Source organism: Delphinus delphis, chromosome 19, assembly GCF_949987515.2.
Source record: "Delphinus delphis chromosome 19, mDelDel1.2, whole genome shotgun sequence".
Lineage (NCBI taxonomy): Eukaryota > Metazoa > Chordata > Mammalia > Artiodactyla > Delphinidae > Delphinus > Delphinus delphis.
Genome location: NC_082701.1, coordinates 57,644,366 through 57,667,944, shown reverse-complemented (window position 1 = coordinate 57,667,944; position 23,579 = coordinate 57,644,366). Strand labels below are relative to the sequence as shown.

The 23,579-nt window shown below is 42.4% G+C and overlaps 1 protein-coding gene across 4 annotated transcripts in view; it reads right to left on the bottom strand.

The window, feature by feature from the left end:
* The window catches only part of AKAP10 (A-kinase anchoring protein 10), a 60,546-nt gene extending 37,171 nt beyond the window's left edge, over nucleotides 1-23,375 (bottom strand). For 3 of the 4 annotated variants that reach the window (XM_059997062.1, XM_059997061.1, XM_059997064.1), the window contains exons 1-4: nucleotides 22,553-22,779; nucleotides 15,448-15,495; nucleotides 9,922-10,104; nucleotides 6,899-7,438 (exon numbers count right to left, since the gene is read on the bottom strand). In XM_059997062.1, the coding sequence (XP_059853045.1) occupies nucleotides 6,899-7,438; nucleotides 9,922-10,104; nucleotides 15,448-15,495; nucleotides 22,553-22,640 (859 nt within the window). In that variant the 5' untranslated portion in view covers nucleotides 22,641-22,779. Of the gene's footprint in view, nucleotides 1-6,898; nucleotides 7,439-9,921; nucleotides 10,105-15,447; nucleotides 15,496-22,552; nucleotides 22,780-23,243 lie in introns of those variants that run through there. The other variant, XM_059997063.1, reaches the window with a different exon arrangement.
* Nucleotides 23,376-23,579: the final 204 nt, after the last annotated feature.

Below are 23,579 nucleotides of genomic sequence, written 5' to 3'. Positions count from 1 at the left end.
CTCTGATTTCAACCAGGGGAAAAGTTTATGGTAATGAGGTGACTCTTGTAGAGTGGGGCTGGTTGCCAAAGAAGCAACCACGGAACTTCAGCCCCACTCCCCAACCTCTGGGGAAGGTGGAGGGGTTAGGGACCATCAAGCTAATCACCAATAGCCTATGATTTACTCAACTGGGCCCACGTGACAGAACCATAAAACCCCTAAATGAAGTGGTTCAGAGAGCTTCTGGGTTGGCAAATGTATCCATGTCCCGGAAGGGTGATGCACCCCAACCCCACGGACAGAAGCTCCTGCACTTGGGACCCTTCTGGACCTTGACTTATGTACCCCTTCACGTGGCGGTTCATTTCTATCCTTTATGATATCCTTTATAATAGACAAATAAACATAAAGTGTTTCCCTGAGTTCTCTGAGCTGTTGTCGCAAATCATTGAAAGAGGAAGGGGTAGTGGGAACCCCTGATTTATAGCTGGTTGGCCAGAAGTACAGGTGACAACTTGGGACCTGTGACTGGCATCTGAAGTGGGGGGACAGTCTTCTGGACTGAGCCCTTAACCTGGGGGGGTCTGCAATAACTCCGGGTAGTGTCAGAATGAATTAAACTATAGGGTACCCAGTTACTGTCCACAGAGAATTAGAGAATTGCTTAATGTGGGAAACCCACATATTTGGTGTCAGAAGTGTTATGAATAGAGAAATGGTTTTCTTTTATTTATATCAAGAATAGCTGGCCTCAGAGATGTGTAATTGGGAAAAGGAGTATTTTAATAGCTTTCTGAGATAACTGTGGATATATTCTTCTTTGATACTATACCAAAACTTGAAAAGTGGTAGTTTCTTAAAGGTTAATTAGAAGGTGGAATCTGAAACCATATAATGAACTTGTTGTATTCTGTTACATTAATATCTATTGGTCTATCTCCCATGTTTAAAGAGTCTTTTACTCATGATTGATTTTATAGCATCATATATTTACAAATATTGTAGAAAATATTGGTTTGCTGACTTATGAAGATCTTACAAATGTTGATGCATTGCATCATACGGTATAAAAAAAATCACATCATTAATATCACAATGATCTTATCAGAACACTCTATAAAGCTGTTAGAGCACACGGTGGTGAATAGAAGTTTTCCAAATTCTAAGTTTCACTTGTAAACTTAAATTTTACCACTGGGCAACAAATACTGTCAGCTGTTTTCCACGAAATGACACCGCATTTTATGGGGCCAGAATTACACTGATGCCAAAACTAGTCAAAAGCAGTATAAGAAGACTACAGACCAATATCCATCTAAACAGATGCAAAAATGCTCAACAAAATATTAGAAAATCAAGTCCAGCAACATATAAAAAGACTAATACACCACAACCAAATGAGGCTTACCCTGGGAATGCAAGCTTATTCAATATTAAAAAAAAAAAATCAATGTAATCCATCATATTAACAGACCAGAGAAGGAAAACCACATGGTCATATCAAATGACGCAGAAAAAACATTTGACAAAATTCAACACCATTCATGATTCAAACAGCAACAACTCTCAGTAAACTATTAAGAGAAGGGAACTTCATCAACCTGATAAAGGGTATTTACAAAAACCCACAGCTAACCTCACACTTTATGGTGAAAGACTGAATACTTTCTAAGATCACGAACAAGACAAGAAACTCAAGCAATCTACACAAAAGCTCCTAGAAATAACAAGTGAGTAATAAGGCCACAGAATAGAAGGTCAACATATAAAAGTCAATCATATTGATATTTCTATGTACTAGCAATGAAAAACACTAGAAACAAAAAATTTTTAATCATACTATTCACAATAGCACCAAATAACAAAACACATTAAGGATCTGTATGCTGAAAACTATACAATGTGGAGGAAAGAAATCAAAGACCCAAGTAAATGAAGACACACATCATATCTGTGGCTTTTAAGGCTCAATACAGTTAAGACATAAATTCTCCCCAAACTGACTTATAGGCTGAACACAACTCCAATAAAAATCCCAGCACGGTTTCTTGTAGATATTGACAAGATTATTCTAAAATTTATATCGGGGGCGGGGGGGGGGGACTTAGAATAGAAAAAACAATTTTGAAAAAGAACAAACTTGGAGGACTCAAACTATCCAATCTTAAGACTCACTACAAAGCTATAGTAATCAAGACAGCGTGGTACAGGTAAAGGAACAGACATATACACCAATGGAACAGAACAGAGAGTCCAGAAATAGACCTACACAAATATGGCCACGGTACAAAGGCAATTCAATGGCATAAGAGTAGTCTTTAACTAATAAAGTATGGAATGATCCATATGTGAAAAGAAAAAAAAAAAAAAAAATTGACCTAAGGGCTTCCCTGGTGGCACAGTGGTTGAGAGTCCGCCTGCCGATGCAGAGGACACAGGTTCGTGCCTCGGCCTGGGAAGATCCCACATGCCGCGGAGTGGCTGGGCCCGTGAGCCATGGCCGCTAAGCCTGCGCGTCCGGAGCCTGTACTCCGCAACGGGAGAGGCCGCAACAGTGAGAAGCCTGTGTGCCGCAAAAAAAAAAAAAAAAAAAAACTTGACCTAACCACCACAGCTTATATCTCACAGGAGAAAATCTTCATGACCTTTGATTAGGCAAAGAGCTCTTATGCATGACTCCAAAAGCACAATCCATAAAGGAAAAAAGTTGATAAATTGGACTTAATCAAAAAAGTCCTTTTGGTCTTTGAAAGATACTCTTAAGAGAATGAAAAGTCAAGCTATAAACTGGGAGAAAACATTTGCAAGTCACATAGCCAATAAAGGTCTTATAACCAGAACATATAAAGAACCTCAAAATTCAACAATAAAATATTGGGAAAGACTGGAACAAGTTACCGAAGATACAGATGGCAAATATGCACATGAAAAAACATTCAACATCCTCAGACATTAGGGAAATGCAAAGTAAAACCACAATGAGATACCACCACACATCTATCAGAATGGCTAAGAAACCCCGCAAATAAACAAAAAGCTGATTACACCAAGCGCTGGCAAGGAAATAAAGCAACTAGAACTCTCATATATTGCTGCTGGGAATGCAAAATGGTGCAGCCACTCTACAAAACAGTCTGGCAGTTTCTCATATAATTAGACACACATTTAACACATAAATCCACTACTAGGTATTTCTCCAGAGAAATAAAAACTTTTGTCCACACAAAAACCTGTACACAAATGTTTAAAGCAGCTTTATTCATAATCAAAAGCTGGAAACAATCCAAACGTGGTTCAACAGGTGGATGGATAGAACATCCATACAGCGGAACTTAGCTATAGAAAGCAATGACAGAAACAACATGGGTAAACTTCAAAGCCATTATGCTAAGTGAAAGAAGCCAGTCTCAAAGGCTACATACTATATAAATTCACTTATATGGCACTCCAGAAAAGGCAAAAAAAAAGAGACAAATAGATCAGTGGTTGTTAATTGCTGAGATAGAGGGTTTAACTACAAAGGCGACAGAACTGTTCTTCATCTTGATTGTGATGTGTGGAGTTAAAGAAACCTCAGCTAAAGTTGGAGCGGGGACAGACCTATAGGGTGAGCTCTCACACCCCGCGAGGCATCCTCATTACCCCAAACAGGAAGAGACCAGCACCTATGTCTCAACACGAAGGTGTTGTCTATTCTATCATCCAGCAGGAAGAAGAAAACTTTTCTCTGCCCCAGGGCAGCCTAGCCAATCAGACACTGTAGCAGCCCAACCAATGAGAAGGCTCCACACTTTGGACCCCCCAGCTTCCTCTGATGGTCTCCGGTTACTACCGGCGCCCCAGCTTTTCCATATAAAAAAAGCAAGCTCCCCTTCTCTAGATTTGCCTATGGTCCACCACAATTCGCATATCTCAAACTGCAATTCTTCTGGCTATTTCCAAGTAAACTTGCTTCTGCTGGTAAAATGACTGGCTATTATATTATTAAAGTTAACAGATGACAGTTACAGGAATCTATGCATGTGTTAAACCTCACGTACACATCAAAAGGTGTCAAATTCACTGCATGCAAAATTTTTAAATAACAAAAAATGAAAAACTAGTACTCTTTTAATTACTCCACTGCTATTGAAATAAATTAACACCAAAACAAAGACAGTTTCCAAAAACAATAAAGTGTATTACAATCAAAGAAACAGACTTTGGACTTTCATTTCCAGAAACAGGCCTCACTAGATGTTCAAAGAAACACTTCCTAATACTGAATTCTCCCAAAATGCTTTTGAAAACTACATCAGAGGTTGTGGGAAATAGTGAGAAACAGAAACAAGTACAAGCAGGCTCCTTATATGAAAGCTTTGGGACCACTAATATTTTAGCATTCGGAATTTGAGGTTTTTACAGAGGTAACGCACTGTATTTATATATACCATTAAAAAAAATTTTTAAGTCTTTATTGAATTTGTTACAATACTGCTTCCGAAGTTGTAACCACTGGACTCCCAGGGAAGTCCCTATATATACCATTTTAATACCCCAGCAGCATGTGAGACGATCGCATTCATGACTCTGCAATAAGCTCACGTCCCTTCAGGTCAAGTTTTGTTCATTTAAAAAACAACTTGTGATAGGCAAAGCTTTCTGGATTTCTGGACTGCAGACAAGGAATTGTGGACCTGTAGGAGTCAGTACAAATCAAGATGGGCAAAAGTACAAGAGAGAGGGCATTCACCTGAGAAAAACCACCAACTCCAAGAGACTTGAGGCTTGCACTTTCAAGGGCAGCTGCCCAGGGCCCAAACAGGGTAGATTAGACCAAAACCAGGCAGAAGGCCTTAAGAGTTTAGGGCCTGGAAAACCCAAGACAAAAATTCAGTTTTAAGCGATAATGGGATAGTAATGAAGCTGGCCCCAGAAGTATGGCAAAAGCAAATGCAGGGGCTTCCCTGGTGGCGCAGTGGTTAAGAATCCACCTGCCAGTGCAGGGACACGGGTTCGAGCCCTGGTCCAGGAAGATCCCACATGCCGTGGAGCAACTAAGACCACATGCCACAACTACTGAGCCTGTGCTCTAGAGCCTGCGAGCCACAACTACTGACGCCCGCGTGCTTAGAGCCCATGCTCTGCAACAAGAGAAGCCACCGCAAATGAGAAGCCCGTGCACCTCAAGCAAGAGGAGCCCCCGCTCACCGCAACTAGAGAAAGCCTGCGTGCAGCAACGAAGACCCAATGCAGCCAAAAATAAATGAATTAAATTTTTTTAAAAAAGCAAATGTAAATACACTCTGCAATAACGCAATTTAATCAGAGTCCTCAAAGAATTACCAAAGATAAAAATCCAAAGACATATATTCACAGCCAAAACCCGTTAAAATCACAGGCTACCAAGAGTGTGAATCTGAAGAAACAAATAAATGCTGATTCAAATACACAAAAACTGGGATATTGGGCTTCTCAGATAATGAATATATGTTTAATAAATTTAAATAAATAAAAAATAGGCTCAAAAGTGGGATGGAGGGCTAAAGGACTAAGAAACTAAAAAACAACCAGGCAAACCTGAAGAAACAACTTCTAGAAATGAAAAATTCACTAACTTTTAGATTAAAATAACATGTTAAAGACTGACTCAATAGCAGGTTAGACCCATTTTAAGAGAGAATCAATGAACTAAAAGATCTGAAGAAGTCACCACCAATCTGAAAAGGCTATACTATGTATGATTCTAACTACATGACATTCTGGAAAACGCCAAAACTGTGGAGACAGGAAAAAGATCAGTGGTTGCCAGGGTCAAATCAGCAGGTATACAGAGATGAACAGGTAGAGCACAGACGATTTTTAGGGCAGTGAAAATGTTCTGTATGACACCATAATGACAGTTACATGTCGTTATACATTTGCCCAAACCCAGAGAACATACAATACCAGGAGTGAACGCTAAAGTAAACTACGGACTTTGGATAATTACGACGTGCCCAGGCAGGTTCACTGATGCCAACAAGTGCTCCACTCTGGTGGGGGATATTCACAGCGGGGGAGGCGACGCAAGTGCGGGGGCAGAAGGGCATACAGGAAATTTCTGTACCTTCCCCTCAATTACGCTGTGGACCTTAAAACTGCCCTCATAAAGTCTTCGTAGAAAAGAGAAAAGAAAAAAACACACAAGGAAAATCCAGAAAAGAAATCATCTAGACCCCTGAGAAAAGATAAAAGAGAAGACGACAAGCATGGATTGGAAGCTGTCTAATCAGAATTCCAGGAGGTGATAATTGAAAAGTGAAGAGCCTGTAATTTCCAAACGAACAGAAAAGAGAAAGAGGTGCTGTTGTTGAGATGCCAGGGCTTTAATCCCAGCTCCCACCTGCTGTGTAACCCCGGAAGTCTCCTCCACCTGCCTAAACCATGGCTTTCTCACATGTAAAACGGGGTAACTGCCTACCTCACAGGGATGCTGTGATTATTCCATGAAATCCAAGTACCCCCTAGCACAGAACTCAATTAATGTCACCTGCTGGCAATTAAAAAATAATTTTATCTGCAAACTACAGTAAAATAGTAACAAAACTAAGACTGTGGCAGGGCTGAAATCAGCCTATCTGGGTAAGGATCTGATTTCAAAATCTGTGGAAGGGAAAAAGCAGCATGACCCCTGACCCTTCTTCATTTGTTAATTCTGCCAACGTCTTTCTTAGAGGATCCAATCACTGTAGACAGCCCTTCTGTTCCTTTTTCATACACCGACCCTACTCCAGGGCACTACCCAAATACTCCCAAATCTGCAAGTGAGTGTGGGAGAAAACTATTCCAACCCTTTTATTCCCCATCTCAAGTTTCACTTTGTAAACAGATTCAAAAATTTTTTTAAAAATACACAACAAAACAGGATAAAGAGAGACAAAAATCACACACTTACTTTTCATTAATTTTCCTGATAATTCCTTTAGTGGAGAAGAGGGACTATTTCTACTGGCTACTATAAGTCTGGAGGATTCCTGGGTTTCCACGGAACCTCGATGAGCTCCTGTTCTGGCCATTTCCAGGTGGAGAGAATGGGCACTGTCACATTCCTGGGAAAGCAGCAAGTGATTCTGAGTGTTGCTAGTTCTATTATTCAGGTCAATTCCTTCCAACTGGGCTGAGCTAGAATCCTCCACTCTCTTGTCAAGAGAGTCGGTTACAAAAGCTGCTGTAGTTTCGTGCTTTTTAGAAGGAGAGACAGGTTCAGCCAGTGAGCTCTGCTTCACCGTGTTCAGACTGTGTGCTCTTATTCGGGACCAAGTTGTAGAGTGAAAACTTTCAGCCTCTAACCAAAACTTAACCAAATGCTCCATTCTCCGAAGTTCCATGAATTGAATGAAATAAGGGAGGACAACAGTGTCATGCAAGACTTGTTCAAGGGTCTTTGAAAGACTTGATTTGGTCTCTTGAGTCTGGTAGTCCAGACAAGATCTGCCTAAAAGAAGCAGAAGAGTTAGCAGTTCAGTAACAGACAACAACCGCCAAAACGTACAATAAAAATATTTAAACAACTCAACCTCATTAAAAATCTCAGAAAAGCAAATTAATAGAAGATAACATTTTTGCCTGTCAAACTGAAAAATGTTTTTTTAAAAAAATAACAAGCACTAACCAGGGCATAGCAAAACGGATGATGAGAATGTAAAATGGCAAGACCTCTTTGGATTTTCAATCCAGTAACTCCATTTCTAGGAACTTATCCTGAGGAAAAATTGTGGATGTGTGGATATAGCTAGAAAGATGTTATGAACTCTTAGCATTATTTATAACAAAATAAAGAGCTAGCTCTGCGATTTTATCTTGAAAAGTAAAACCAAACTTAATAAAACTTAATAGAAGTTTATTTTATAGTTAACTAAATTTAGGTTATGATTATAACCACAAGCTAATTATCAGAATAAAGAAAAAAATAAAAAAATTTTAACTTTCACAGCATGACATAAAGAGGCTCATTTTCATAAAGTTCACTGAGGGCTTCATCAGTTTTTCAAAAGGGCTCTTCTTAATCCTTTGATGTTTCTTCTGAAGCACTTCGTGTATCATCATCCTTGCTAACTATCCTACTGCAAATGTTAACGAGTCCATCTCTGCCAACATCTCTTTTCATGCACTTCAGGAAATCCCGATCCATTGTAAGACTTTAAGCACTTTTTTAAATCAAACTTCTAATTTTGAGATACTGGCAGATTCATGTGCAGGTAGAAGAAGTAACACAGAGAGAACCTGTGCACCCTCTACCCAGTTTCCCCTATGGTAGCACCTTTCAAACTGCAGTTCAATATCACACCAAGATACTGACGCTGACACAATCCATCAACCGTACTCAGATTTCCCCCATTTTACCAGCACTCACTTGTGTATTTAGTCCTATGCAATTTTGTCCCATGTGTAGATTCGTGTAAACACCACCAAGACACGGAACAGCCCCGTGACACAAAGGTGCCTCATGCGGCCTCTCACAGCTGCCTCCTCCACCCCAGGCAACGGCAAGCGCTCTTCTGTCTCCCATTCTACCTCTCCGCCATCCCCAGAACGGAGAAACATTTCTCTCTCAGCATAATCCCCTTGAGATTCGCCCAAGCTGTTATGCGTATCAAGAGCTTGTTCTTTTTTTTACTGCTGAGTAGTGTTCTGTGGTATGAATGTACCGGTTTGTTTACCATTCACCTGTTGAAGGACATCCAGTTTTTGGCTTTTAAGCTGCTATGAACACTGGTGTACAGGTTTTTTGTGGACATAAGTTTCCATTTCTCTGGGATAAATGCCTAAAACTGCAATGGCTGGGTCGTATGGTAACTGCATGATTAGCTTTGTAAGAAGCCGCCAAACTGTTTTCCAGAGCAGCTCTACCATGTTACATTCCCACCAGACATACGAGTAATCCAGTGACTTACAATTTTACTTTGTGACCAACACAAATGTCATTTGCAGTGCACTGCTGAGGGTGACCCACAAAGACTCTGACACCTCAGCTCTGAATACACACAAATGTTAAGCAGAGAGAGGTATCAGAAGAGGGACTAATTTTAGTAAAGGCGATCCATTCATAGATTTTTTTCAATTTATGATAAACTGACATACAATTTTTGTAAGTACAGAAATTTGGGCAACAAATATTCAGAAAACAAGGATCTCCTGCATGTCTTTTCTTTTTTTGCGGGGAGAGGGAGGAATTATTTTAACATAACAGAGATCCTACTATACATACCACTATGTGACCACCTTTTTTCACTTCAACATATCTTAGACATTTCTCAATGTCTTCTGAAGGCTTTCATATAGCTACACAGTATTCCAGAGCATGGGCATATCACAGTTGGATTACTTCTCTATTAATGGATATTTGTATGTTGTTCCTAATTTTTTGCTATCGTAAACATTACTGCAATGAATAGCCTCATACATACTTGTACATATATTTTTGTGCACATATGGGAGCATATCTGAGGGCTACATCTTATACTTTACCTTTCGATAAATACTTGCAAACTGCCTTCCAAAAAATCTTTACCAATTTATACTTCCTCTATACAGAAGTGGCTATTTCTCTGCATCTACATTAACATCCCAATTATCAAACTTTAAATATTTGCCAGTGTGTTAGGGGGAACATTAACTCATTATTTTAATTTGCATTTCACTAGTATTACTGCAGTGAGGCAACCTTTTCATATATTTAGTGGCCAAATGTATTTCTTTTTCTGGAAATGGCCCATTTTTCTACTGGGCCTGCTTTTTATATTTATAGAAACACAACATGGAGTCATCCATTAATTACACTTATAGCTGTTACTTCAGTTAAAACATTTTTTTCAAAGTCCCATCCAATTACACAGTTCGGTATCCTTTGGCAGGAATTTCACATATTATACTCAGTTCCTCCTCCTAGGAAGTTAACAAAAACTCAAAGTCACTTACCCAGGTCACCAAAATGAGCGGCCTCCATGTGGCTGGGCTGCTTCTTAAGTGTTGCCGTCCTACTACTTGAAAAGGAGTCCATGTTGGCAGAAATGGCATTGATTGCAACGTGACTTGGTCCTGCAGCCTCCAGCAAGGCATGATTTTTAGTGCTTTTTTGTGGGGAATGTACGGATATTGAAGCTATAATTTTTCAAAAAATTGTTAAAAATTAAACACAATTTGATAGTCTAAAACTGTCTCCTAAGAGGGCTTTAAGGGAACTTGAAAAATTAGATTTTGTAACACCTCTCTTAAGTACATACACTCAACAAAAATACTTGGGGAAATGGTAAATTAACCAAGCAGCAGAAAATTGGAAAGAAATGTCCTACTATTATTTGTAATTCTCAAAATACTGTGCCAAAAATGTAACTTAAAAGAGAGATCGGGCTTCCCTGGTGGCGCAGTGGTTGAGAGTCCGCCTGCCGATGCAGGGGACGCGGGTTTGTGCCCCGGTGCCCCGGTCCGGGAAGATCCCACATGCCGCGGAGCGGCTGGGCCTGTGAACCATGGCCGCTGAGCCTGCGCGTCCGGAGCCTGTGCTCCGCAACGGGAGAGGCCGCAAAAGTGAGAGGTCTGAGTACCGCAAAAAAAAAAAAAAAAAAAGAGATCTTTCTTTGAGTTCTCTTTGAGAACTCTACTGAAGACAGAAAGTACCAAAGGCAGCAAACATTCTGAAACATGGACCCTTTTCAATTCCTTAATACTTGCTTGCTGAAGGAACAAAATTAAAATTCCAAAATAAAAGCTTATGGGAAAAAAATTAGAAAAATACTCTTCAGGAAACTTATTTTACTTTTTAAATGAGTAACAAAATTCCACCGTCTAATAAAAACTGATCAAAGTTCAAGCTGCCTAAAGATGAAGCATACTTAAAAATTCACATAATATATTTTCTTTAGTAGCCTGAAGAAATATTAGTATCATCCTTTTGACTTCAGAATAAAGAGGTTAGTCACCAATGTGTTAGTAGGAAATCATCAACTCCATATTATAATACGGTCAAAGTAACCCTATGAACTTGTTGCTACAGCTGAATTAACATTCCACCTATCCCATTTATTCTACACAAATATCAAAGACTCTCATGAAAGGTTTTTAAGAAGTTTTGGTTTTGTGCATTGCTATATAGCAAGAAGGCTAGAAACATACAGGTCACTGAGCATTCCACACCTTCAATATAAATACTCTCAGATGACTAAACTTCTGTCTACTAGCACCACTTATTTTATTGAGCGGTCAATTTATGATAAATTGGTCAACAGATAAGTGCTCTCAATCTTAGCAAACGGTTCCCGGACACAGAATCTGAGTGATACCACGTAATACCTCCTATGAAGAATACATAGTACTGTAATTCAATCTATTACTGTGAGATGTGTTTACAGGATAAAGCAGATGAGAATGTTTATCTTAGGCATATGTATTTATCAGTCATTCAATAAGAGCTGGGAGAATTATGCAATGGAGTTGTCTTCAAATGATTTTTTCAGTTTTAGAAGGAAGTTGTTTTTTGTTTTTATTTTGATGATAAATTGAAGGGAGCAGAATCATTTTGGTAGGTTTATAAACAATAATATCTAGTTTTTTTGTACAGACAAGCTACAAATACCCTGCATCAAGAACAGTGAGACTTTCTGATTGTTTCCTAATTAGACGTGTATGATGATGTGAAATAATACTAACTCATCTGTGCAAGCCTTCTTCTCTCTTTCTTAATTCTCTGTTAGAACCACCTCTCTCACACTCACCCTCTTAGCATCCCACCCCCAGGCCTCGTGGTCCCTTACTCTTCCCCCTTCTCCTCTCCCAAGAGCTCCTCCCTCTCCTTCTCTTTAATGCGCATATCAGCGCCCAAGGGGCCAGACAAGGCATCCACCACTCCTCTGCTTCCCAAGGTTCTCTGTTCTTCTTTTACTCCTTCTGCTGGAAGGCACATTTATTCTCAAACCTTCAGTTATTACTAGAGCAATCTTTTCCAAGCTTTTTTTTAGCTGTAAGCTCCCCCCACCCAAATAAACTTAAGTGGGACCTTGATATGTCTGTAAAATAGATAAAACTTTAGCTAAAACAGATATCTAAAATCTAAAGTGTTATCTAAAATAGACAAAACAGAGTTAACTGTAACTCTGGCTGATTCAAGGGGAAAGTCTCACACGTGCGCTTGATTCGGGCCCTCCCAGCGCCAGCTCCAAGGGCTCACCCCTGCAGAGCTGGAGGCAGAGGGGACCCTGACCCGATCTCAGGCTGACCTCTGAGCTCAGCTTCCTGCCTGTGGCTCTAATTATTTGTTTCTAACCAACCTCTCATTTGTCATCTTTACCACCTCAAGACCAATTTTTCCAAACGTCAAACTTAAAACATCTTCTTCCAGACTAATTCTCCTTTCATTTCCCTCTCTCTGTCAATCCACCAGTCCCTAAAGCTCAAGAGCTTGGACCCACTCTTCTCACTATACCTGTTTGCTTGTCAAGATCTGTTGACTTTTCCTTCAAGATACTGACCTGTTTATTTTCAACACCACACCCTTAGTACAGGCCTTCTTGTATCACAGCAAAGCACTTCTAGGGTCTCCATCCTACATGACTCTTTCAGACTAACCTCTATAAATGCCATATGTAAAGCATCAACATCCTGCTCAAAAGCCCATAGTGGTTCCCTGTTTTCTCTGTCTCAACTCTTTTCTGGTCTTTAAGACCCTCTACAATCTGACCTCAATCTATCTTAAAATTTTCCTTTTAGTAGTCTGAAGGTCCTTCTGCCCAGTATATACTCAAAGAAATAAGAAGCTGGGCTGGTAAGGGAAAGAGGAAGAATTGACTCTTTCATTCAAATCCTTCTTATCATTCAAATTTCATACACATTAAGTCTCATTTCTATAAAGGCTTTCCTATGCTCCAGAAACCATCTGCTGATCTCAAATTCCTTTGAACTCCCTGTAATACTAATAACTAACAACTAATCCAACATATCAAGGGCCTACTCTGTTAAAACTAGATGGTAATAGCTACCAATATAAAACCTACTATGTACAAGGCACTGTACTGGTTTCTTTTCTTTCTTTCTTTCTTTTTTTAATAAATTTATTTATTTTTGGCTGCGTTGGGTCTTTGTTGCTGCACGTGGGCTTCCTCTAGTTGCGGAGAGAGGGGGCTACTCTTGTTGCAGTAGGCAGGCTTCTCATTGTGGTGGCTTCCCTTGTTGCGGAGCACAGGCTCTAGGCGTGCGGGCTTCAGTAGTTGCAGCACATGGGCTCGGCAGTTGTAGCTCGCGGGCTCTAGAGTGCAGGCTCAGTAGTTGTGGCGCACGGGCTTAGATGCTCCGCGGCACGTGGGATCTTCCCGGACCAGGGCTCGAACCCATGTCCTCTGCATTGGCAGGTGGGTTCTTAACCACTGCGCCACCAGGGAAGCCCTGTACTGGTTTCTTGATGTACTTTTTTTGGGGTACATTATTTCATTTATCTCTCACAATAATGCTACAAGACCAGTATTTTCTTCATTTTGGAGACAAATACACAAACAGAACAAAGTTAAGTGCTTTGCCCTAAGTCAATAAGGTAGTAAAGAGGCATTTCAACAGGCAAGATTTCAACCTCGGTCTGCTAGACTATAGAAAATCACTCTTTTATCTGGTTACTTGGACTGTAGAATTATTGTGCTTAAGATAACGTGTGTAAATGGACGTCTCAAGGGCACCTCCCAGCCACCATAGCAAAAAGGAACAGGTACTGGCCCAGTGTGGTTCTCCACCAGCCACAGTGTTAGGCCTGCCAGAAAGCTGGGTGCCAGGCTTAGCTTCCTCGCCCTCATACCTAATCGAGAACAAAGCTCTACCTATTCCACCTCCCACACGGCTCTGTCCAGGTCTCTTTATCTCCACCACTGCTGACTGAGCCCAGCCATCTGTGCATCATCTGATTCATGCTCCTCTTCCTACCACCAATTTGTAAGTTCACCGAGGGCAGGATCTGGATCCAAGTCTTTTTTGTTCACTGTTACAGCCACAATTTTTGTCTAACACCTAGAACAGAACAGGTGCTCAATAAACCATAGTTATTATGATTTTGGTTTATTTGCTACTGTTCTGGGTCTGAGTCTGTCCTTCTAATCAGACTGTAAACTTCTTGAGGGCCTGTTTCCCTGCTGCGTCTGTGTTATTCTAAAGTTAAGGCAGTGGGCCTTCCCTGGTGGCGCAGTGGTCGAGAGTCCGCCTTCCGATGCAGGGGACGCGGGTTCGTGCCCCGGTCCGGGAAGATCCCACATGCCGCGGAGTGGCTGGGCCCGTGAGCCACGGCCACTGAGTCTGCGCGTCCGGAGCCTGTGCTCCGCAACAGGAGAGGCCACAGCAGTGAGAGGCCCGCGTACCGCAAAAAAAATAATAAATAAATAAAAATAATAATAAAGTTAAGGCAGTGAATGTGAGCACAGACAATGTACTGTCATAAATAGAGTACAAGCATGGAGTGTTTTAGCCTGGGACAGATTGAGGAGTTAGGTAGGCCAATCCCCTTGTTGTACAAATGAGGAAAGTTCCCCCAGGTCACACTGTCGGAGGCTGGTGTGCCTCGGACATCAAAGTCCCTCCTGCTACTGCAATCAAGGTTAGACTTCACAAGCCTCTGCTTGCTGAGGGCTTGAAGTCTTTACCAATATCAATCAAATTCTCCTTAAAAAAGGCAATATGAACCAACTGGGTTTAAATTATCAGAAATAAGCAGAAAATAAGGCTGTAAGCTACCCTGCTTCTTCCCTAATCTTACAAACCTCTAAGTTATTGATTAGTGTCCCTCTGGAGCATATGGAGTTACTACTCAATGCTAGCCACACAACATACAAACATTTAAAAGAAAAATCTAAATAAGTGGCAATCTTTAGAATTCACGTAAATAAATTACACCTATGAAATTTGTACGTAATGGTCATGAAAGTAATTTTCACTATAATTTTCCCTTTTCAATTTTTGTACACTGACATAATGAAATCAGTCAAAACTACGCAGAGATTACAATCTTAAAGAAACATGCTCTTGCCTATAAATAAGGACAATATATTGACTCCAATAAAGGACTCCAAATAAACTTTAGGTTAAGGCCATTCATCCAAAGTAATAAGGAAGTGAAAACTGTCAGCATCCATACTCCCAGATAAACCACAGAAAACCAGGCTTCATAAGTCAGTGGTCAGACTACTCAGTAAAGAGTATTTTTTGCTTTTTTTTTTTAAATACAGTCAACTAATTGCTTTTGGGGAATAATCAAATGTGTGATTAGTAAGGACGACACTGGTTCACTGAAATCACCAGGACAACCAATAAATACTTAGTAAAAGTCTATTATATGGTGGGTGTTGAAGAGTATATAAGTTAACAGGGAAATGTGTCACAGTCATAAGTAATTATAAAAGAAGGCAGAGACGATTAATGGCAAAATAAGGGAGAATGTAACAGGATGAAAGAGTTCATCCCTGCAACATGCTGACTCACCTTTACCTGACTTGACATCTGAGGTCTTCTCTTGTTCTTTGCCTTTCACTGGAAGAGAAGAGATCACCATGACCAACTTCTACAGCCAGAAACCCCCTTCCAGACCTTGTAAAAATCACACCAGCTCTATTCTGACACAGGTGAGTGTGTTCAAAGTTCCGCAACATCGGGCGAGCTGCCCTGGAGCGGGGCAGGGCAGTTGTCAGGGGAAGCTTCTCTCAGGAAGTGATCTTTGAACAGCATTTGGTCAAGTACGCTCAGAGCTTAAGGAGAGACAAGGTCAGAACACCTGGGTTCAAATCTGGGCTCTGCCATTCAATAGCCATGTGATGCTGGACAAGTTACTTTAATTCTCTGGGTCTCAACTTCCTTCATTTACAAAACTAGGTCACTGTTATGAGTTAGTAAAGAGTCATTTCAACAGGCAGGATTTCAACCCTGGTCTGCTAGACCCTAAAAAAATCACTCTTTTACCTCTGGTTAAAAACTCGGACTGTAGAATTACTGCGTGGTTAAGATAACGTGTGTAAATGGACATCTCAAAAGCACCTCCCAGCCAGCATACCAAAACCGAACATGTACTTGCCCAGTGTGGTTCTCCATCAGCCACAGTGGAGACTACCTAATAGGGTTGTGGATGAAAACATAAGTACTTGTAAAGGGCTTACAAGAGGAGCTAGGACACAGTAAACTTAAGACGCTAGTTAACATTATTACCATGTGCCACTCACTACTAGATGCAACCTGAAGAAAAAGACAGAGTTCTCTGGTTGTGTAACATCTCTGACTTCCTGTGTATCCCTGCCACAGCATCAAATACAAATATTCTAAACTTACAAACATTCTAAAACTTCTACTACTCAAGCCTTAACAACTGTCTCTTAAAAAATTATACCATTTCGGGCTTCCCTGGTGGCGCAGTGGTTAAGAATCTGCTTGTCAATGCAGGGGACAAGGGTTCAAGCCCTGGTCTGGGAAGTTCCCACAGGCCACAGAGCAACGAAGCCCGTGCGCCACAACTACTGAGCCTGTGCTCTAGAGCCCGCGAGCCACAACTACGGATGCCCGCATGCCTAGAGCCCGTGCTCCGCAACAAGAGAAGCCAACACGATGAGAAGTCCACACACCACAACGAAGAGTAGCCCCCACTCTCAGCAACTAGAGAAAGCACGCATGCAGCAAGGAAGACCCAACGCAGCCAAAAATAAATAAAATAAATTTTAAAAAAATTATACCATTTCTCCTCTATTACACAAAACACTGGAAATTCTAATGCAGACACACTAGCAAGATCACATGCAGGAAGGAAAGGGCATGGTAGCTCAAGCCAAGTGAGAAACTTACGAGATCTGACACAGCCCACTTTACTTTTCTTATGTTTTTTCTTTTTTATAAAATAATTAATTAATTAATTAATTTTTGGCTGCGTTGGGTCTTTGTTGCCGTGCACAGGCTTCCTCTAGTTGCGGCAAGTGGGGGCTACTCTTTGTTGTGGCGCCTGGGCTTCTCATTACAGCGGCTTCTCTTGTTGCAGAGAACGGGCTCTAGGAGCGCAGGCTTCAGTAGTTGTGGCACATGGGCTCAGTAGTTGTGGCTCACAGGCTCTAGAGCGCAGGCTCAGTAGTTGTGGTGCATGGGCTTAGTTGCTCCACGGCATGTGGGATCTTCCTGAACCAGGGCTCGAACCCGTGTCCCCTGCACTGGCAGGTGGGTTCATGACCACTGTGCCACCAAGGAAGCCTAGAATTTCTTGAATATTCTATGTATGCAATCATATTATCTGTGAATAATGACTCTTGTTCCCTTTCCCTCACAAAACTTAACTTTTCCATCTTTTTTTCATGTGTGTGCTGTTGTGAAGACTATGCTAGCTTTCCTTCTGTTTGTATATCCCTGATATGTTTCTCCATCCTTTTACTTTTAACTTTCCCATGACCTTTTTAACATTTAAACAGTACAGGAAACCAATCTGAAGATCACCATCTTTTTATCGTCTGGGTTAACCCATTTCTTTTTATTGTGATTACTGCTCTTTATTTCTAAAAAGAACATTCTTAAAACTCTAACTATGACGACGAATTTGTTGACTTCTCCTGGTAATTCTGTATTTTGTTTTATACCTTTTGAAACTGATTTAGGTACAAACAAGTTCACAGTTTTATCTTCCTAGTACCCTTTTCGCTTCATCATGATTTACAGGCCTTCTTAGCCCTAATGGTATTTTATGCTTTAAAGTATTTCATCTACCACACAAACTTTCTTCTAGTTAACATTTGCCTGATATATCTTTGCATCCATTTATTTTCAATTTCTCTACGTCCTTATGTTTTGGTTGTGTCTCTGGTAAATAGGTGCATTTTGGCTTATTACCCAACTTGAGCCTTCATCTTTTAGTCCATCTTTATACAGACTTTTGTTAGATTTTTTAGCCATAGAGATTTTATTCTATTTATATTTAAAGTGGTTTATTTCTGTCATCTTATTTTGCACTACTTCTTCTATAAGAAATAATAATTTCTTATTATTATGAAACATTTAAAACAAAGGCAAGACTAGACCTTAATATGAGGAACACTCAGGTTTAGCAAATCTTAACATTATGCCATATTTGCTTCAGAAGAATTTTTAAAAGACATAAAACACTGCAGTTACAACTAAAGTCCCTCCCTCAACTCATTCCCCCTCTTCCTAGAGAAAAAAATTTCAGAAATGGAATGTTTATGGTTTCCATCATTTTTAGCCTTTAATATATTTATGTATTCATAAACAGGTTATAGCATTGTTTGAAGGTTTTTAAACAAGTGGTTGTGCCGATTGCCATCTCCAGCTGCAGTGTATCCTAATCAAATCTTGATACAGCCAGCTTTAATCCCAACTCCTAAGGTCTTCTCAAGAACTTCACTCTTGCAAGTAACCTCTTTGGTATCATTTTCTCCCTCTCTACCGGATCTTTCCTAGAACAAACGCGCTTAGCATCTTTTATCTTAAAAAAACAACCCCCCCACCCTTACCCCAATGGCCCCTTCCAGCCCCTTCCCCGTTTACCCCTCCTTTTTGAAATATTATCTTCTCTTAGCTTCCATGATATCGTACTCCTATATCACTGGCGTTTTCTTGAGATTCTCCTTTGCCAATGACTCATGTTCCTCAACTTCTAAAAGCTGGATTAACCCCGGAGCGCTCTCCTTGTCTACAGCATGGCAGGAGATTCCACCTGGCCGCTGTAGAGGGTTGTAGAGGGTTCTACCTGGCCTTCCTAGTAAGAGGGTTGTATCCTGGCACACAACTGGCTAGCTTCTCTCCATTTCCCAGAAGCCCCTGAGTTAATTAACTGTGACCATATGACTCGGTCCTCAGCAATGAAGTGTGAACAGAAGAGGTGTGTGCCATTTCTGGCCAATGCTTCTCTTTCCCCTTATCAGAAGTCAGAAAGCTGACAGAAGGGACTAAGATCTGGCTTTGATCACACAGACTGTACCCTAAGAGAAAGAGGAATAACACAATGGGAGGAAAACGATGCCTGAATGATCGTGAAGCAAAGCCACCTGATGACCAGGGACTTGGATAGTTACACAAGATAGAGATAAAGGCCTACCTTGTTTGAGCCATTGTACTTAGTGTCTCTTTGTCACGGTACCTTAGCCTTTCAACACAACTAATTCATATCCCATATGTACTCCACAGATGAGCTCATTTAGGCCTGTGTCTTTAACCATCATTTATGCAAAATACTTCTAAGTCCAGATTCAGCACTCAAATTCTGATCCCCTCCCAGAACTACAGACCTGTACATCCAACTGCCTCCTTGACATATCCACACGGACGTCCAAGAGTTTCTGCAAACTCACAACTGCCAGAAGAGAGCTCTGGACTCCTCCTACCTCAAGCTCTAAGCTTTCCAAAGCTTTCCCAGTTTTCCTTCACTCCAATCATCTACTCAAGTCATGCTATCTCTATCTCTAAAACATGCCCCATTGCCCTCCACTCCCAGCACATTTCAGCTTTCTTTCTGTCCTTGAACAAACCCTGCTCTTTCCTGCCTCAGGATGTTGGTATTACCAGTTCTTTCCAGCCAGAATGCAGTTCCTTTTACCTTTGCAAGGCTGGCTCTCCTTCCTCATTGAGACCTCAATTTAAATACCATCTGCTCAGACAAGCCTTCCCTCACTATCCAAACACAAATTGTCATCTGGCGATCTGCTCCCACATCACTGTTTAAATTCCCTGCACAGCACTTATTACTTCCTACTTTAATTATTCAACAAATATTTACTAACTTCCTAACTATATCCCAGGCACTAATCTAGACATGGGGATACAGCCATGAACAGAAATCATCTTCCATCCTAATAAAACACATAGTACAGCAGATGGTGACAAATGCTACAGAAAAAATAAAGTAGGGTGACGGGATGGGAGTGCAGGGCCTGGGGACTACAATCTTAAGCAAGTTAGTCAGAGAAAGCTTCACTAAGATGTCAATTAATCAAAAACCTGAAGAAGATGGGGGACAAAATAGGCACATATCTGTGGGAAGAGGTTTCCAGGCAGAGAGAATAAGTGCAAAGGCCCTGAGGTGGGAATGTACTTAACAACAAAGAGGCAAATATAAATGGAAGAATGATGGAGAAAGAAAGCAGGAGATGAACACAGAGAAGAAATGGGACCTAGATTATGGAGGGCCATGTACAGAAAGCCACTGAGGGAATCTGAACAGAGGCGTGGCAGAATGCATTTCGAAAATACACCAGAGGCGTCAAGAATGGAAGAAGGCAAACCAAATTGAAGTCTATAGTAAAATAATCCTGCTTCCTTGATCTTCACAAAACCGGCTTCCTCTTGACATTTAAGCTGAGATCCGAATGACATCCCTCAGAGGACTTCCTTAACCACCCAACCTAAATAGAGATGACTCCCTAGACCAGGGTGCTAATGGTCAGGGATGGTGAGAAATGGTTGGATTTGGGTATATTCTGGGGTAGACCTAACAGATCAGATATACAGTAGGAGAGAAAGAGGTTCAGGAAGGTATTAAAGTTTTAGCCTGAGCAATTAAAAGGCCAGAAATGTAATTTGTTAAGATGAGAAAAAGTGATGTACAAGTTTAGGAGGACTAAATCTAAGGGGAAATTTTAGATACAGTAGGCTAAAGATTTATCTATTAGACATCTATTAGGTAGAGGTATAAAGTGGACCAAGGGCTGGATACACAGTCTGAATTCAGGGCAGAGAATCCAAGCTGGAGATGTAAATTTGGGAGTCATCAGCAGATAGGTGGTATTTAAAAATGGTATTCAGAGACTGGATGGGATCCCTAAATAAGACCATCTCCAGTTTCTATTCTTGCCACATCCAGTTTCCAAAAGGCATCTAGAATGATCTTTTTAAAACATAAAAAGAGATCAAATCACCCCTCTTTAAAATTTTAAAAGTAATATTGTTTCTGCACTTGGAATAACACCTAACCGTGACCTACAAAGCTCTGAATCACTTGATCCTTGTCTACCTCTCTAAGCCCAAGTCACAGTGGGCTTTTCTTTCTTGAAGGGCACCAAACTCTTACCTCCCAGCCTCTGAACACGTTATTCCCTGTGCCTAGAATGCTCTTCCCTGGCCTCTGTATGTTACCTCCTGCTGTTCCTTCAGCTCTAAGTTTCAAGGTCACCTGCTGAGGCCTTTGACTAACATCAAACCGAAATATGTTTCTTCTCTCAAGTTCTTTCATAACACTGTATTCAATTTGTAAACAGAGAGAGGGAGACAGAGAGAGGGAGACAGAGAGAGGGAGACAGAGAGAGACAGAGAGAGAGAGAGAGAGATTGATTTATCGTCCGTCTACCCCAGCAGACAACAAGCTCCATGGATATAAGGATTTTGTCTTGTTCAGTGCTTAATACTGAGCGCCTAGCACAGTGCCTGGCAAACAGTGGACGTTCAAAAGTATTTGTTGAATAGAGACAACAGTCTATTGTGCAACATGCAATCTGCCTCATTATACACAGAATGCTCCCCCCCCGAAAAAAACACTACAACTAACCATTCCAACACTCAAACAAATTAGAGAGCTATTAACTATACCAAGGTACCTTACCAATAAAGCTTCCTTGTACCATTTTACCACTTTCATTCATTCAGAGTGCTTTTCATTCACTCATCATGGTTTCATTCACTCATCACACGGCATCAGTTATTAAAACTCTGTGCGTACTTAAAAGGAAATCTTTAATTTATAGAGTTGAATGGGGCCTTTAGGAATCATTGAATTCTCAGGTGAGAGAGGAAAGAGGGTTAACATTTTTCTGTCCCAGGTGACAGAGTTAGTAGCAGAGCTGTCACGTGAACCTAAGTCCCTGATTTAGTTTAGTACTTTCCCCAAAACCCGTTTTTGTCTGGTAAATTTTCCCGGAAGCAACGAGAATCGATACAAGAACCACTAATCAACCCAGAAGGCCCACACTTGTCCACTCTGGATACGTACAGGTAACGAAACGCCAACAACCTTACCCAGGCTCAAAATCAAGCTGCCTCTACTCAAAAACTGGGGAGCTACTCCTGAAAATCAGAAATATAAGCAGTTTGCTTCTGGAGTTTGGGTGCCAGGACTCAGTAAACTTGCTAACCCATCAAATGAAGGAGTCGTTTTCGTTAGGAGACTTTTAGCCATAAGTTAAGCACTGTCACTTCAGGAACAGCAGAATCCCGCTCCCCCACCCCACCCCCCGAAAAAAGGGGAAACTGGAAAAGAGCACTAGTTGAAGAAAACAATTTTTTCACGTGTTGCTTGACATAAACCCCTCAATATTCTGACAAGTCCGAGACTTCCGTAAAGAAAGTACGGAAGGAATTCCCTTCTTCTGGTACAAACGCACACACACGCACCACCCCGCCCCCGAAAAACTGTGTGTCCGCAAAAGGCACCACCCCGCGCGGGTCCCGGCACACACTTCCGAACCGGCTGGGCGCCGGCCCGCCCGCGCGGAGGCCCCGCTCCCTCTCGCAAGACCGCGGGCGCGGCGCACAGAGCGTCCTTCCGCGCCGAGGCCCCGGCCTCGCCACCACCCGCCGCCCCAGGCCCGGCCCCGCGCCCGTCCGCGCCCCTCGTTACCTTTCCGCCGGAAGAAGGACATGGCGGGGCCCGGGTCGGGGCGGAGGGCGCGGGGGGACTGGCGCGGAGAGGGCCCGGCTCCCCTCATTCAGCAACCGGCCCGGACTTCCGGGTCCACAGCGGCCGCCGCGCTAGGCCGAAAAGAGACCCGTCTTCCGGGTGTGGGCCCCGCCGTCTCTTGGAGACGTGCCGGTAGCTCCCGCCGCCATGTTAACAACAAGCCGCCCGCCCGGAGTTCCGGTCCTTCCCCGCGCGGGGCTTCACGGGAGGCCGCGCGCCGCCCCCGCGCCCCGCCCGCGGCGGGGCGCGCCCGCGCCGCCCACGTGACGCGCGCGCGCAGCCGGCGCTCGGTCCGGGACCCCGTGGCTCTCGCGGGCTGGAACTGCGCGGGCGCTGCCCGAGCCGAGCCAATCCTTCCTGAAGCGGGGCCTCTGCCACGGCCAAGTGTGGCCAGGGCACTGGCGGCCAGAACGGCCGCACCCCCGCGGTCCCAGCGAGCGGACCCTGGAGCGGGCCTCGAGATGCGGGCCAGGTCCTGGGATGCGGACTCCGGGCACCACCTGCTCTGTGCTCCTCCGCGGTCCCCGCGACCTCAGCCGTGGAGGAGGAAAGTGGGCCTACTACAGGACGCGATCCCTGCGAACGCTCAGCTCTGAAAGGGCAGCGACATAAAAGCCTCGCCATTATTTACCGGACGGAGTCCAGTGGGTCATCCTTCTAGCCTCGTTCAAATGCCATTTTCCTATGAACCTCTGACCTCCCTCGCCCCTAAAGCAGAGTGACCAGCCTCCCACCCGTGGGGCCCCTCCCACAGGACTGCGTAATCCCTGTAGCTGGGCGCTCCTGCGGGGGAGGAGCCTGTAAGATCAATAAATGGGTTTTTCAAATCTGACGTCGATCAGGTGACGGACGGAGCAGCAGAGGTCCAGAGAGAAGGGGCAACTGGTCCCAGATTATTCAGCGTGTCTGTGTTGAGACTGCAGTTGGGACTGTAACCAGAACCCGGGGTCTTTTCACCATACAATCA